Source organism: Erinaceus europaeus, chromosome 4 (genome assembly GCF_950295315.1).
Source record: "Erinaceus europaeus chromosome 4, mEriEur2.1, whole genome shotgun sequence".
NCBI classification, from domain to species: Eukaryota; Metazoa; Chordata; class Mammalia; order Eulipotyphla; family Erinaceidae; genus Erinaceus; species Erinaceus europaeus.
Genome location: NC_080165.1, coordinates 36,654,198 through 36,669,607, shown reverse-complemented (window position 1 = coordinate 36,669,607; position 15,410 = coordinate 36,654,198). Strand labels below are relative to the sequence as shown.

Below are 15,410 nucleotides of genomic sequence, written 5' to 3'. Positions count from 1 at the left end.
ATGGGATTTTCCACAAATTCCTATCACTCTCTGTGTCTTCTCACACTCATTCTCCTTCAAGTGACCAGACTGGATTCAGGTAGGGCCCCTCCCACCTTCCTCCTCCCCTTCCCAGAGCACTGTTCAACTATGGTTTATGGTGGTACTGGGGACTAAACCTGAGACCTCTGGTCCCTTAGGAAAGGCTTTTGCACAACCAACATGATATCTTCCCTAGTCCAGGGACAACCTCCACCCCCCTTTCTGACTCTAGTTTGAAGGGTTGACATTTCTCTGTAAGCACAAACATTCCCATTTCATTCTTCCTAGCAACATCAGATGAATTTCCTCCTGCTGCCAAATGAATAAGAAAAAGCTCCCAAATATGGGAAAGGTATACAAATATTGTTGACTGTAAACCCCATCGATTTGATGTGATCTGGGGTCCATATTCAACTTAGGAGCCTATGTGACCTCTGCATCCCTGTAGATCTGAGCTCACATTCTGTGGTCATGAGTAGGAACGTTCCAAGCTGCCCAAATATCAGGACCCATCTTTCTCAGGTGTAGCATAATTTATATTGTCTAGCCTCCCTTCAGAGGATGGAACATTCTCTACCATTGTTGATCCAAGTTGAGGGCAAGGTCCTATGGGGACCCACAAAGGGATCTATTGTGTTGTTCCTGATAGAGATGACCAGTAACAATAGAGAGAGGGATTTATTCGAGGTCTAGGCCCATCATGTCTGTTTGGGAATCTCAGGACTCCCCAAATAGGGCCCCAGTTGATGGGGTGGCCTGATAGTGACTAGTCATCATTAATGAATGCCAGTCTCTTGCCCTCATTCAGCTTTTGCAGTCTTTGCTTTAATAAGGTTAGCTTTGGAGTGAATGAGAGAACTGAGGAAGTAGGTGAAGAGGGTATCTAAGTCTAAGTAGACACTATTTCATTATGAACTTTATACTGACTCACTGCAGACTATTGTGTACTTTTTCTCTCAGGTATATACTTTGCTCTAATTTATGGATACATGTGAACATATGCCCTATCTCACGGGACCTGGTCTATATCTAGGTTTTGGAACTTTGTTAGGAAGTGAACCACCTGGAATGGAATTAGAGAATCCTATGAAAGGAAAGGTCTCACACAAATAATGATGCTGAAGAGTTGACATTCCACGCCTGAAGTCTCTGGACACAGTCTGAAGTAAAGCATGATGACGTGGTTCTTGATGCGTTGATTAGGTTGGGATCAGCAGATGCAATAGCATTTGGTATGAATTGAGAGAAGCACGCAGGAAAGTGAGCCCCTCCCTAGAGGTTCCAGGACTGGGGGAAATATAGGCTCTATAGTGGAAACTGGAGGTTCCTGCTGTCTTAGGGTTTAAGAAGACAATAGATAGTTATTGCTATAATCACATTATTTGGCAATTGGGTTAACTTTGAAATATCCCATTCTTAGGATTTGTTATATCATACACAACATCACCATAATTTATGTCCTTTGACATTATTTGTATATAGCTGTGCCACTGTTTGCTTCTCTTCTCCCTGTTCTAAGCTTTTAAGAGAGTCAACATATAAAAGACTCAGCCTATGGTCTATGCATTTGGGAGCTACTTTCTTCCCTGATCCAGCTTTCTGGTCCTTTTTCCAGCAATGACATCATATCCCCAGACAATAACTTGGATCCACCTGCATATCAGATTTCAGACTCAGGGGAAAGAGGAAAAAAAAAAAAAAACAACTAGTATAGCCACAGGCCCTTTGGAATATAACTAAAATATGCCTACTAGCTATCTACAAAATGGAGACTACCCCCAACTCTTCATCTGCACTATTCCAGCCTTTATGTTCATGATTAATCAACAATTTGTTTGGCTTTATAAGCTCTCTTTTCAGGCACCAGGTTTCAGATGCTACCATGATGCCAGCCGGACTTCCCTGGACAGACATCCCCACCAATGTGTCTGGAGCTCCAATTCCCCAGAACCCCACCCCACTAGGGAAAGAGAGAGACAGGCTGGGAGTATAAATGGACCTGCCAGCGCCCATGTTCAGCAGGAAAGCAATTACAAAAGTCAGACCTTCCACCTTCTATATCCCACAATGACCTTGGGTCCATACTCCCAGAGGGTTAAAGAATAGGAAAGCTATCAGGGTAGGGGATGGGATATGGAGTTCTGGTGATGAGAACTGTGTGCAGTTGTACCCATCTTATCCTATGGTTTTGTCAGTGTTTCCTTTTTTATAAATAAAAGGAAGAAAGAAAGATAGAAAGAAAGAAAGGAAGAAAGAAAGGAAGGAAGAAAAAGAAAGAAAGAAAGAAAGAAAGAAAGAAAGAAAGAAAGAAAGAAAGAAAGAAAGAAAGAAAGAAAGGGCTGCCCATTAGGGAGCCTGGTCTGTGCCAGTCTTCCACTCCCATATCCATTTCCAGTCTGACTCTCCCATTGTTTGTTTTTGACAGTTTACTTTGACGTGATTGGACCTCCAGGTCCCATCCTGGCAATAGTAGGTGAAGATGCCAGGCTACCCTGTCATCTGTCCCCAAATATGAGTGCTGAGCATATGGAGCTGCGATGGTTCCGGGAGGTCTCCTCAGCGGCATTGGTATATCGGGATGGACAACAACAAGAAGAAGAGCAGATGGCTGAGTACCTAGGGAGAACCACACTGGTGGAGGATGATATCAATGTGGGGCGTGTAGCCATGAAGATACATGGGGTAAAGGTTGCTGATGGCGGAGAATACAGATGCTTTTTCAGGCAGAACGAAAGCTATGAAGAAGCCATTGTGAATCTGAAGGTGGCTGGTGAGTAGATGGGCTTTGGCCCTCCAACCAGGGATTACATAAGAAGGATATTACTGATGATGACTTGATAGATATAATATTCCAAGAAGGAACTTCAGTGTTCTTCAAACTTTTAGCCTGGCAACTCTATTTTTGGGAGTCTATTAGAAAGCTTATCAAAGGGAATCAGGGTTAAGCGCACATGGTGCGAAGCGCGAGGACTGGCTTAAGGATCCAGGTTTGAGCCCCCAGCTCCCCACCTTCAGAGGAGTTGCCTCACAAGCAGTGAAGCAGGTCTGCAGGTGTCTATCTTTCTCTCCCCCTCTCTGCCTTCCCCTCCTCTCTCCATTTCTCTCTGTCCTATCCAACAACAACGACATCAATAAAAACTACAACAATAAAACAACAAGGGCAACAAAAGGGAGTAAATAAATATTTTTAAAAAATGAAAAAAGAAAGAAAGCTTATCAGAACAGTATCAAGGATATAGATACAATCATGCAGTACATATTTTCCTATGGATATATTACTTTGGAAACCATCAGGTTCATCTACAAAAACTCCTTTTATGCTAGAAACAAGCCTAGAGATGGGAAGATGTTTTATGGACTGGTCTCCTAAAATCACAGAGCTTAGTTACTCATGAACATTCTTGATTCACCTACAAAAGGTTTGACTCTTGCTCCGATTTTGCTTCAATCCAAAATCCAGGGAAAAATAATAAGGAGCAAATCTCTTTTTGAACCTTGTTTTCTACTGTAAGACTCAGAACACTGCTATCAAACAAGATTTTGAAAGAACAAAAATACAGTTAGGTAGTATGACAGTTTCTTTCCCAATCCAAAAGCATTATATGTTTATAAGAAAACTTCACTGTGCTTCAGATTGCTCAACAATGCATCATATACAAATATACTGCCATTCATGTCTATAGTCAAATGAAGTTCGCCAAGTGGTGAAATCTGGGTCCCTGCTTCATAGCAGATGCCCCATGCAGCAGTACTGTGTTTAACTCACATTTCCTTTTTAGGAAAGCTTCTTATAGGTTGACTGTAATATTCTAGATAATTGATAGCATATGACTGTCACCATTACTTCTTGTGAGTAATATCTAAAAGTAGCAAATCTTTTCATGAAAAGAATATACATTCTGCATATATATATATATATATATATACAAATTCTGGGTCAGGATATAGTTCAGTGTTAAGAGTGCATGTTTTGCATGTATGAGATCCCAGATTTGACCTTCATCACCAAAAAAGAGAGAGAGAGATAGAAGAATGAGAAAGAAAAAAATGCATATTTGGGGGCCTGGTGGTGGCACACCTGGTTGAGCACACATGTTACAATGTGCAAGGACTGGGTTCAACCCCCTACCCCCCACTTGCAGGGGAAAGCTTTGTGAGTAGTGAAGCAGTATTGCAGCTGTCTCTGTCTCTTTCCCTCTCTATCACCCCCTTCCCTCTCAATTTTTGTCTGTCTCTATCAAATAAACAAATATAATATGAATTTTTTAAATATTTATTTTATTTATTTATTCCCTTTTGTTGCCCTTGTTGTTTTATTGTTGTAGTTATTATTGTTGTTGTCGTTGTTGGATAGAACAGAGAGAAATGGAGAGAGGAGGGGAAGACAGAGAGGAGGAGAGAAAAATAGACACCTGCAGACCTGCTTCACCGCCTGTGAAGCGACTCCCCTGCAGGTGGGGAGCCGGGGTTCGAACCGGGATCCTTATGCCGGTCCTTGTGCTTCGTGCCACCTGTGCTTAACCCGCTGTGCTACAGCCCGACTCCCATGAATTTTTTTAAAAAGAAAAAATATGCATTTTCACATATAGATACACACTTAGAAAATTAATATAAAATAATGCTTGTGGTTATGCATTTAAGGACTTTTCCCACAAGAAAAAGAGCTTAGTATTTTTCTACACTCTGTGGAATTGTAAGAAAATAACTAAGTTGGGGGCCATATGGTGACATAACCAGCCAAACACACAAGTTACCATGAGTATGAAACCAGGTTCAAGCCCCTAGTCCCCCACCTTCAGGGAAGGCTTCATTAAAAGTGGACCAAGCTCTCTTTCTCTCTTCCCCTCTCCCTATTTCTCTCTGTCTCTATCATAATAATAACAAAACAAAAAGGAAAATAACTAAACTGAACAGGCAGGAAAAATAGCTGTATATTAATTTGTGTTAGGGTATAACTGTGTGAGGTAAGATGAGGTTGAAACTATTTAAGGAAATTTCTGTCTCAGTATCACAGATAAAATTTTTAAAAAATATTTATTTATTCTCTTTTGTTGCCCTTATTGTTTTATTGTTATAATTATTATTGTTGTTGTTATTGATGTTGTCATTGTTGGATAGGACAGAGAGAAATGGAGAGAGGAGGGGAAGACAGAGGGGGGAGAGAAAGACACCTGCAGACCCATCGCTATCCTTGTGCTTTGTGCCATAAACTCTTAACCCGCTGCGTTACTGCCCAACTCCCTAAAGAAAACTTTTGTTGTCAGCTACAGTCTCAATGTAAAGAAACTCTAGTTCTTATTCTCTTCAAGTATATCTTAGTTCTCCTCCCTAGAGTCTTCTCATACTTTTTCCAAACACAGAGCTTTCTCCTATCCTTGCAGCTCCCAGTCTAGACTCCTGAACACCTCTAAACCGTTGACCTCCTACTCCTGCAGACTGGACAAAGACCTCTAAACTCCTACACCCATTCAAACACTAAGTCCCACTATCCTTTTCTGAGAAGGTATATAAAATTCCTTTTACTGTTATCTTATGCAATGAAATATGGAGATTAGTCCCCTTCCTTATTCCTTGTCCTTTTTACTTATCTTTCTCAAACACAGCATCCCTGTGGAGCACATCCACTGCAGGAGTAAGACCACTTTCTTTTTCCACAGCTCTGGGTTCTGATCCTCACATTTCCGTGGAAGTTCAAGAAAATGGGGAAATCCAACTAAAGTGTACCTCAGTGGGATGGTATCCAGATCCCCAGGTGCAGTGGAGAACTCCTGAGGGAAAGACATTTCCATCTACATCAGAGTCTAGGATTCCTGATGGAGAAGGATTGTTCACGGTGGCAGCTTCAGTGATCATCAGAGATACCTCCCTGGAGAATGTTTCCTGCTGCATTCAGAACCTTCTTCTTGGCCAGAATAAGGAAGTGGGGCTTACCATACCAGGTCAGTGAGAATAATTCTGTGTTCCTAGTTCACATGGATTCAGGGCCATATTGTCTTAGACAGCTACCCAACTGTGGCCTCATGACAGAGTTGTACACTTTTTCTACCTGAGTTCTTGCCCACTGATTTCAGGAAACCCCACCAACCTCACTGTGAGGATTCTGAAGGCATATATTGTACCTTCCTCTAATAGTCAGTTTCCTTTTTAAAAAATTTTTTATTTATAAAAAGGAAACATTGACAAAACCATAGGATAAGAGGGGTACAACTTTGCACAATTCCCACTACCAGACCTCCACATCCCATCCCTCCCCTGATAACTCTACTATTCTTTAACCTTCTGGGAGTATGGACCTAAGATCATTGCAGAAGATCATGTAGAAGGTTGAAGGTCTGGTTTCTGTAATTGCTTCCCCAATGAACATGAGCATTGACAGGTTGATCCATACTCCTAACCTGCCTCTCTCTTTCCCTAGTGGGGATGGGCTCTGGGGAAGCAGAGCTCCAAGGCACATTGGTGGGGCTGTCTGTCCAGGGAAGTCAGGTTGGCATCATGGTAACATCTGGAACCTGGTGACTGAAAAGAGAGTTAACATACAAAGCTAAACAAACTGTTGAACAATCATGGACCTAAAGGCTGGAATAGTACAGATGAAGTGTTGGGGGGTCCTCCATTTTGTAGGTAGCTAGTAGGCATATTGTAGTTATATTTCAAAGGGCCTGTAGCTATACTAGCATTTTTTGTTTGTTTTTTTGCCTGAGCCTGAAATCTAATATGCAGGTGGATCCAAGTTATTGTCTAGGGAGATGATGTCATGGTTGGGAAAAGGACCAGAAAGCTGGATCAGGGAAGAGAGTAGCTCCCTAATATGGGAAAGGGGTATAAATATTATTGATTGTAAACCCATTGATTTGATGTGATCTGGGCCCCATAATTAGCTTAGGAGCCTGTGTGACCTCTACATCCCGCTAGATCTGATCTCACATTCTGTGGTCATGAGTAGGAACATTCCAAGCTGCCCCAGTATTGACCCATCTTCCTCAGGTATAGTATAGAATATGTTTTCCATCCTCCCTTCGGAGGATGGAACATTCTCTACCATTGTTGATCCAAGCTGAGGGCAAGGTCCTATGGGGGCCAATCAATTTCTTAATAAGTGTTATTCTTGGGGATTTTATTCTAGCTCCCTTTTTCCCAAGTCTGGCGCCCTGGATGGTGATTGTGGTTGTATTTGTGACAGTACTTGGACTTCTCAGCATTGGGTCCATATTTTTTACTTGGAAACTATACAAAGAAAGATCTGGAATGATTAAGGATAAATTCAGCTCTAAAGGTAAGTCAGAGAATCCCAAGTTATTTGTCAAGAGTACTTCCAAGGTCATTTAGGATTGCCAATGGGAAGATATTTGATTTTAGAATTCTAGAGGTCAAAGTGATGATCAAGCTCCTGAAGTCACTGAAATCCAACAAGAAATAGAACAGATGTTTGAGGTTTAAGCAGTACAAAACAATTCTAATTGAGATATTAGATCTAATGTCCACTCACCCTTGAACTCTATCCTCACTTTTAACTTGGCTTCTCAGTAATGATCTTTCATTATTAAAGAGCTGATGCCAAGCCAGTAGGAGTTTCCTGTACATTTCTTAGAAACCCAACCAAAACAAAACCCTTATTCTCCACTTACTAATACTGCTTCCTAACCAGGTAGTCATGAATTAAACAACTACTACTTTATGTGTTTCTCATACCAGTTTCTCATACCCGTCCCTCCTCCTGTCCCCTGTAAGGCCCACTATAAATAAGTCACTAAGGTATTTCTGGTTATTTTTCAGAGAAACTCTTGGAAGAGCTCAGTAAGTCCTATCTTTTTATCATTATTTCACTTACAATTCTGTCTCTGTTATAATAAAGCCTTTCAATAACTCTTTCTCTCCCTCTCTCTTTCATTGTAGAATGGAAAAAGGCTACACTACATGCAGGTCAGTGACTGAATGAACTCTATCCTCTGGGGCTTTACTAGTCAAGGATTCAAAATCCTACAAAACTTGGAAATAAAAACAATTTTAAGAAATCATTGTAAAAATAAATAAATAAATAATAAGGGCAGAGGGTAAATAGCATAATGGTTATGCAGACTCTCATGCTTGACACTCCAAAGTCAAGCCCCCATACCACCATAAGCCAGAGCTAAATAGTACTCCGGTAAAAAAAAAAATTAATTAAATTAATTGTTGGGGGCTGGGGTGGTAGCATAATTGTTATGCAAACATCTTTCATGCCTGAGGCTCTGAGGTATCAGGTTCAATCCCCTGCAATACAATAAGCCAGAGTTGGGCAGTGTTCTAGTGCTCCCTCTCTCTCTCCCTTCCTCCCTCCCTCTTTAAAACAATAAAATAAACTAGGAGTTGAGTGGTAGCCAGCAGGTTAAGCGCATGTGGTGCAAGGCACAAGGACAGGTGCAAGGGCAAGGACAGGAGTAAGGATCCTGGTTCGAGACTCCAGCTCCCCATCTGCAGGGGAAGCAGGTCTGCTGGTGTCTTTCTCTCCCCCTCACGATCTTCCCCTCCTCTCTCCATTTCTCTGTGTCCTAGCTAACAACGACAACAACAATAAAAAACAAGAAGGGAAAATAAATACATTTTTAAAAGTATTAAAAATGTAAATAATACTCATAATAAAGTAAATGAAATATTGTTTAAAATAAAATTAATTATTGGTAGGCTGGAAAGACAGCAAAATAGTTATGCAAAAGACTTTATACCTGAGGCTCCAAGGTCCCAGTTTCAGTCCCCTGCATAAGCCAGAGATGAGCAATGCTTTGATCTTTCTATCTTTCTTATTCAAATAAAATTTAAAAATTTGTTGGCTTGTGGTCCAGGAGGTAGCATAGTGGATAAAGCACTAGACTCTCATGTATGATGTCCTAAGTTTGATCCACAGTAGTACCAGAGTGATGTCTGGTTCTTTCTCCCCCCGCCCCCCATTCCTCTCATTAATAAATAAGTATTTAAAAAAAATACTTTTGGTGGTCCAGGAGGTGGTGCAGTGAGAGAGTCTAGTCTAAGAAACTAGACTCTCAAGCATGAGGTCCTGAGTTCAATCTCTGGCAGCACATGTACCAGAGTGATGTCTGGCTCTTTCTCTCTCTCCTCATATCTTTCTCATTAAGAAAAATAAATAAAATCTTTAATTTTTTTTTTGGCTTGGAGTGGGGGTAAATCATAATGGTTATGCAAAGAGACTCTCATGCCTGAGGCTCTGAATCCCAGGTTCAATTCCCCTGCACTACCATAAACCAGAGCTGAGTAGTGCTCTGGTAAAAATAAATAAATAAATAAATAAATAAATAAATAAATAAATAAATAAATATTTTTGGCTTGGAGGTCAGGTACTGGCACAACTAATTAAGTGCACACATTATCATACTCAGGGACCTAGTTCAAGCCCCAGCTCCCTACCTGCAGAGGCAATGTTTCATAAGCAGAGAAGCAGGCCTGTGTTTATCTTTTTCTTTCCCTCTCTATTCCCCCTTCTCCTCTCAATTTCTCTCTATTCTTTCCAATAGAATAGAAAGGAAGAAATATTGGCTTATTTCTACAAAGAACATACACACAATTTATATGCTCCCCTAAAAGTCAACTAAAAATAATTTTATTTGCATATTTTAAATTCAATGTATTATATTTTTAATTTGGAAATACATACTTTAAAGTTTCATTACTTATTTATTTATTTCAATTTATTTTTATTTCTTTATTTTGGATGGAGACAAAGAAATTTAGAGGGGAGGGAGAGATACAGGGAAAGGGGGAGAGAAAAACAATGCTGCAGCATTGTTTCACCACCTGTGAACTTTCCCCCTGTAGGAGGGAACTGGGGTATTGAGTCTGGGTCCCTGAACACTGTAATGTGTGCACTCAACCAGGTGTGCCACCACCTGATCCCCCCCACTTTTTTATTTTATTTTATTTTAAATTATATTTATTTAGTATTGGATAGAGACAGAGAGATATTGAGAGGGAAGGGGGTGTTGTTGTTGATGCACTGTTACATGTGTGGTCTACTGGGTGTGTGTCACTGTTCAACCCTTAAAATACACTTTTTAATCAGTTTTTAAAATCTTTATCTGTTGCATAGAGACAATCAGAAATTGAGAGGGAAGGGGAGGTGATAGAGAGGGAGAGAGACAGAGAGACACTTGCAGCACTGCTTCACCACTTGTGAAGCTTTCCCGCTGCAGGTGGGGGGGACCAGGGGCTCAAACCTGAGTCCTTGCGCACTGTAACATGTGCACTCAACTAGGTGCGCCACCACCTGGCCCCCTTAAAATGCATTTTAGTGATGATACTAGAGAGGGTAGCTTGATAACAAATCACCTGGACATTTTCTTTTCTTTCTTTTTTTTATTTCTTTATTGGGGGATTAATGTTTTGCATTCGACAGTAAATACAATAGTTTGTACATGCAGAACATTTCTCAGTTTTCCACATAACAATACAACCCCCACTAGGTCCTCTGTCATCCTTTTCCAGGATGTGTACTCTCTCACTCACCCACACCAGAGTCTTTTACTTTGGTGCTGGACATTTTCTTTGAGGTATCTAGAGGGCCCTTGGAAGATGACTAGAAGACAAGCTCCCCTGTGGCAGGGTACCATTAATTACTGCAGGCAATCAGCTAATACTTTGCCCTCTGGCTGTTGATGGAAGAGGGAAATTGAGACAAGTGAGCAGGCCAAAGAGCTGTCCTCCTCAGAAAATCTGCTAAATTCTAGAACAGTGCTCTGAATAGGTTTTGTAACCTCTAACATTTTTTTTTTAGTATCTTTATTTATTTATTGAATATAGATAGCCAGAAATTGAGAGGAAGGGTGAGATAGAGAGGGCAAGAGATAGAGAGACACCTGCAGCACTGCTTCACCACTTGTTAAACTTCCCCCCTGCAGGTGGGGACCAGGGGCTTGAACCTGGGTTCTTGTGCACTGTAACATGTGTGCTCAACCAAGTGCACCACCACCTGGTCCCACCGCTAACATTTCTGATATTCAAATTCTCTTTCTCTTTCTCTGTCTAGTTGATGTGACTCTGGATCCAGACACTGCCCATCCTCACCTCTTTTTATATGAAGATTCAAAATCTGTCCGACTGGAAGATTCTCGTCAGAAACTACCTGATAAACTAGAGAGATTTGACTCCTGGCCTTGTGTGTTAGGCCGTGAGACCTTCACCTCAGGGAGACATTACTGGGAGGTGGAGGTGGGAGACAGGACTGACTGGGCTATTGGAGTATGTAGAGAGAATGTGATGAAGAAAGGATTTGATCCCTTGACTCCAGAAAATGGGTTTTGGGCTGTGGAACTATATGGAAATGGGTACTGGGCCCTCACCTCACTCAGGACCCCTCTCCTGTTGGCAGAACCTCCCCATCGGGTTGGGGTTTTCCTGGACTATGAATCAGGAAATATTTCCTTTCACAACATGACTGATGGTTCCCTTATCTATAATTTTCTCAATGCCTCTTTCTCTGGCCCCCTCCGGCCATTGTTCTGCTTGTGGTCCAGTGGTAAAAAGCCCCTGACCATCTGCCCAATCACAGATGGGCATGAGGGAGTTACAGTTATAGTGGATGCCAAGGACTTTTCTAAGGAGATTCCACTGTCCCCCATGGGGGAGAACCATGCCTCTAGAGATACAGACACTCTTCATTCTAAACTAATCCCTACCCAGTCCAACCAAGGGACAGTTTAAAGAAACAGCACAACTGTTTCCTTTTGCTTTCACCCCTGTTGTCTATCACCCCCTGAGGCTTTAACTCTTGCTTCTTCCTGTTGGGAAGGAATTAGTCTTGGGAAAGTTGTGGTTCTTCTTCTAAAGGCTATAGGGTATAGAACCATATTTATCTGTTTCTGTACCAGTATTCAAGGGGGCAAGTAGGTGATTCAAATGACTTCTAGTGTTTTATCCCTTTAAGTCAAGTCTTATATGGATGAACTTGAAGTAAATTCAAAGGGCAGTTCAGTGAACACAAACAGGTTAAGTTGGCATGGGGTTATAACGAACATTTTAGGGTCCATAATATATATATATATATATATATATATATATATATATATATATATATATATATATATACAGGTTTTGACCAGCAGAAAATGTTAAAGACTCTAGGAAGGGAAAATCTATGACTGAAATCCTATAAAGCAACTCAGAGGGTGCATCATGATGGGGGAAAGTAAGGTGGACCAATGGCAAATGATGAACACCAATCCTGCCCTAACAATTTACAGGCCCATATCTAAACATTTCTAAACCATGCCCTGCAAGGTAGAGGCAACTTCCCTACTTCTGTGAGATCTGAGCAATTGGGAAGGGGTATAGAGAACAGCTGAAATGAGCAAGATTGGGGAATCATACAAAAGGTGAGACAGAAGAAAAAATTCCAGGCAAAACAAAGGGTTATGCCTTGGATTCTTGTCCTATTCTCTGCAGCCTCCTGTTTTTTCCCTTGTCTGGAGATCATTTCAGCCTCATTTTGTTTATTCTACATGTTTCCAGTTCTCTTTCTCCATCTCAGAGGATTTTCAGGAGTCATCCATCAGTGACATCTCCCTTTATCAGTCACTATTGCAGTCATATGTCTCCTCGACCCTTGCCCTGACATTAATCCTACTCCAGCTACTACCCATTTCCACACTGCATCACCATTCACTCTCTCTCTAACCAGCTTTTCTCTATGTTGTTTCTCCTTGTGTAGTGTGGGAGTAAGGGATGGGGGGGGGTGTCTTGCTCAGCTAGATTGATCATATCTGTTGTGTTTGCATTTTCCATTATACATATGGTTTATCTTAACAATGGACTAAATTCATTTAGGCTCACTCTTTCCATTTCTGTTGTATTTTTTTTCTAGTTTCTGGGATAGATATACGGATACATTTAAACCTAATAAATAAGACTATCTGACTGTTTAAAAAGGCATCTGCACTTTCCTTTCTTTATGCCAATAAATGGAAATGAAACAAGAGCAGAAGGGGGAAAATATACCTGGGTTTACCCAAGATAAATGTTCTATGTATCCAAAACCTATGGCCCAGACTGGGTGATAGGAGAGTCACTAGTGCAGGCAGATACAAGAGGCTATTGTTCAGCTACTTTAAGGGAGTAGGTTCAGCTAGTTTAAGGCCACAGAGTCAGCACTCCTGGAAGTGGTGCAGTAGCTAGAACTTTGGATTTGAAAACACAAGGTATTGAGTTCAATCTCTGGCACCACACATGTCAGAGTGATGCTCTGGCCCTCTCTCTTTCTCCCCTCTACCTCTCCCCACTCACTGAGAAATAAATTAGTTTTGAGGGGAAAAAGTCAATAATCTATGAGATGGGCATAATGCATAAAGTGTTAGACTTGCAAGCATGAAGTCCTGAGTTCAAGCCCCTGCATTGTATGTACCAGTGACGTCTTGTCCTTTCTCCCTGTCTCTCATTAATAAGCTTAAAAAAAAAAAAAAGAATACCATGTAATTTGCCCATAAATTATTTAGCTGTATATGTTTTATTTCTATTGAAGCAATATTAGTTTACAATTATATGTAGGTTTCATGTGTCATACTGACATTATTTTAATTGTTGCACCCCATTTTATTTCCATGATAAAGCTAAAAACCAGCTTTTAAAATTTTTCATTCTAATCGTTACTCTCATAGAGGGTACATAAAAACCGAATTCTCAGGAGCTGAGAAGGATCAGACAGACAGTATTTTACACCAGACTTCCGAACCTGAGACCTCAGAGGCTACAAATTCAATCCTCAACACTACCATACGTTCAGAGTTGAGCAGTGTTATCTCTCTCATAAAAATTTAATTTAAAAAGAAAAAATACTGGGACCAAGTGGTAATGCACCTGGTTGAGCGCAGGTTACAATGCCCAAGGACCTGTATTTAAGCCCTTGGTCCACATTTGCAGCAAAGAAGCTTCTCAAAAGGTGAAGAAGAGCTGCAGGTATCTCTCTGTCTCCCTTCCTCTATCTCCCCCACGCCTCCCAATTTCCCTCTGTCTCTATCCTATAAATAAGTAAATAAATGAAACATTTAAAAAAGAAATATCGGGGACCAGGCAGTAGCACAGCTGGTTAAGCAGACGTGGCACAAAGAGCAAGGACCAGGTGCATAAGGATGCACACCTGCAGGGGAGCCGCTTCACAAGCTGTGAAGCAGGTCTGTAGGTGTCTATCTTTCTCTCCCCCTCTCTGTCTTCCCCTCCTCTCTCCATTTCTCTCTGTCCTATCAAACAGTAATGACATCAACAACAACAACAATAGTAACTACAACAATAAAATAACAAGGGCAACAAAAGTGTAAATAAATAAATAAATAAAAGAAATATCATGATCCAGGTGGTAGCTCATTGGATAAGGCATTGAATTCTCAACCATGAGGTCCTGAGTTCAGTCCCCAGCAGCACATGTACCAGAGTGATGTTTGGTTCTTTCTCTCTCCTGTCTCTCTCATGATTAAATAAAATCTAAAATAAATAAATAAATATCAAAAGTACATGGAGAAGGAGGTATTTTTCACAGTAGATTGGACATCTTACCATACACCAGGCCCTAGGTTTGAGCCCTGGCAAAAATGAAACCAAACCATCACATCTCGGTGGGAATTCTGAACATGAAATTATTTCAGTTATCATCCTCAAAGAAAATTATAATGATGACAGTAATACTTCATTACCCACTTTCTCACATTATGAGCTCCTGTATCTCACCTTCATTTAGGTTTTGATAATAATTTTAGCTTTGGCCCCCATAGGACCTTGCCCTCAACCTGGATCAACAATGGTAGAGAAGAATGTTCCATCCTCTGAAGGGAGGATGGACAACATACTCTATGCTACACCTGAGGAACATGGGTCTATACTGGGGCAGCATGGAATGTTGGTATTCACTTCAACTTCCTTCTTTCAGAAATCATAAAAACTGAAACTAGGAGAAACTAAATTCTTTTAAAGATGCATAAAAATGTGCCCAATCCAGGAACTGTAAGTGGGTTCCTTTGATAGCCCCAAGATAACTGCCATGATGAAAACACAGTTGAGTGAAAGACAACCCAATGATTTAGGATATTCTTAGGCATGAGAGGGTCAGGAAGAATGAAAAGGTAACTGAGCTGGCCACCTTATCCAGAGACCAAAACTCTCACCTGAAAAGTCAAACAGAGAACCTCTTTCTCTTTTGTTCTTTCTTTCTTTCTCCCTTCCTTTCTCTCTTTCTTTTCTTTTTTATTTATAAAATAGAAAATGTTGGCAAAAACCATAGGATAAGAGGGTTGAAATTCCACACATTTCCCACCACGAGTTCCATATCCCATCCCCTCCACTGAAAGCTTTCCTATTCTTTATCCCTCTGGGAGTATGGGCCCAGGATCATTATGGGGTGCCAAAGATGGAAGGCCTGG

General features: G+C 40.9%; 1 protein-coding gene across 1 annotated transcript; it reads left to right on the top strand.

Annotated features, from left to right (window-relative positions):
* LOC103123935 (butyrophilin subfamily 1 member A1-like) lies at positions 1–11,709 on the top strand. The gene is made up of 7 exons (XM_007534606.1): positions 1–79; positions 2,447–2,791; positions 5,679–5,960; positions 7,145–7,294; positions 7,795–7,815; positions 7,915–7,941; positions 11,036–11,709. Exons 1-7 carry the CDS (start codon positions 1–3, stop codon positions 11,707–11,709), a joined length of 1,578 nt encoding a protein of 525 aa, XP_007534668.1.
* Positions 11,710–15,410: the final 3,701 nt, after the last annotated feature.

Excerpts from the sequence above, each read along its gene's own strand:
- LOC103123935 (XM_007534606.1), top strand. The coding sequence starts at position 1 with ATGGGATTTTCCACAAATTCCTATCACTCTCTGTGTCTTCTCACACTC. Across the intron at positions 2,792-5,678 it reads TGTGAATCTGAAGGTGGCTG|CTCTGGGTTCTGATCCTCAC; the intron begins GTGAGTAGATGG and ends CTTTTTCCACAG. Across the intron at positions 7,295-7,794 it reads GGATAAATTCAGCTCTAAAG|AGAAACTCTTGGAAGAGCTC; the intron begins GTAAGTCAGAGA and ends GTTATTTTTCAG.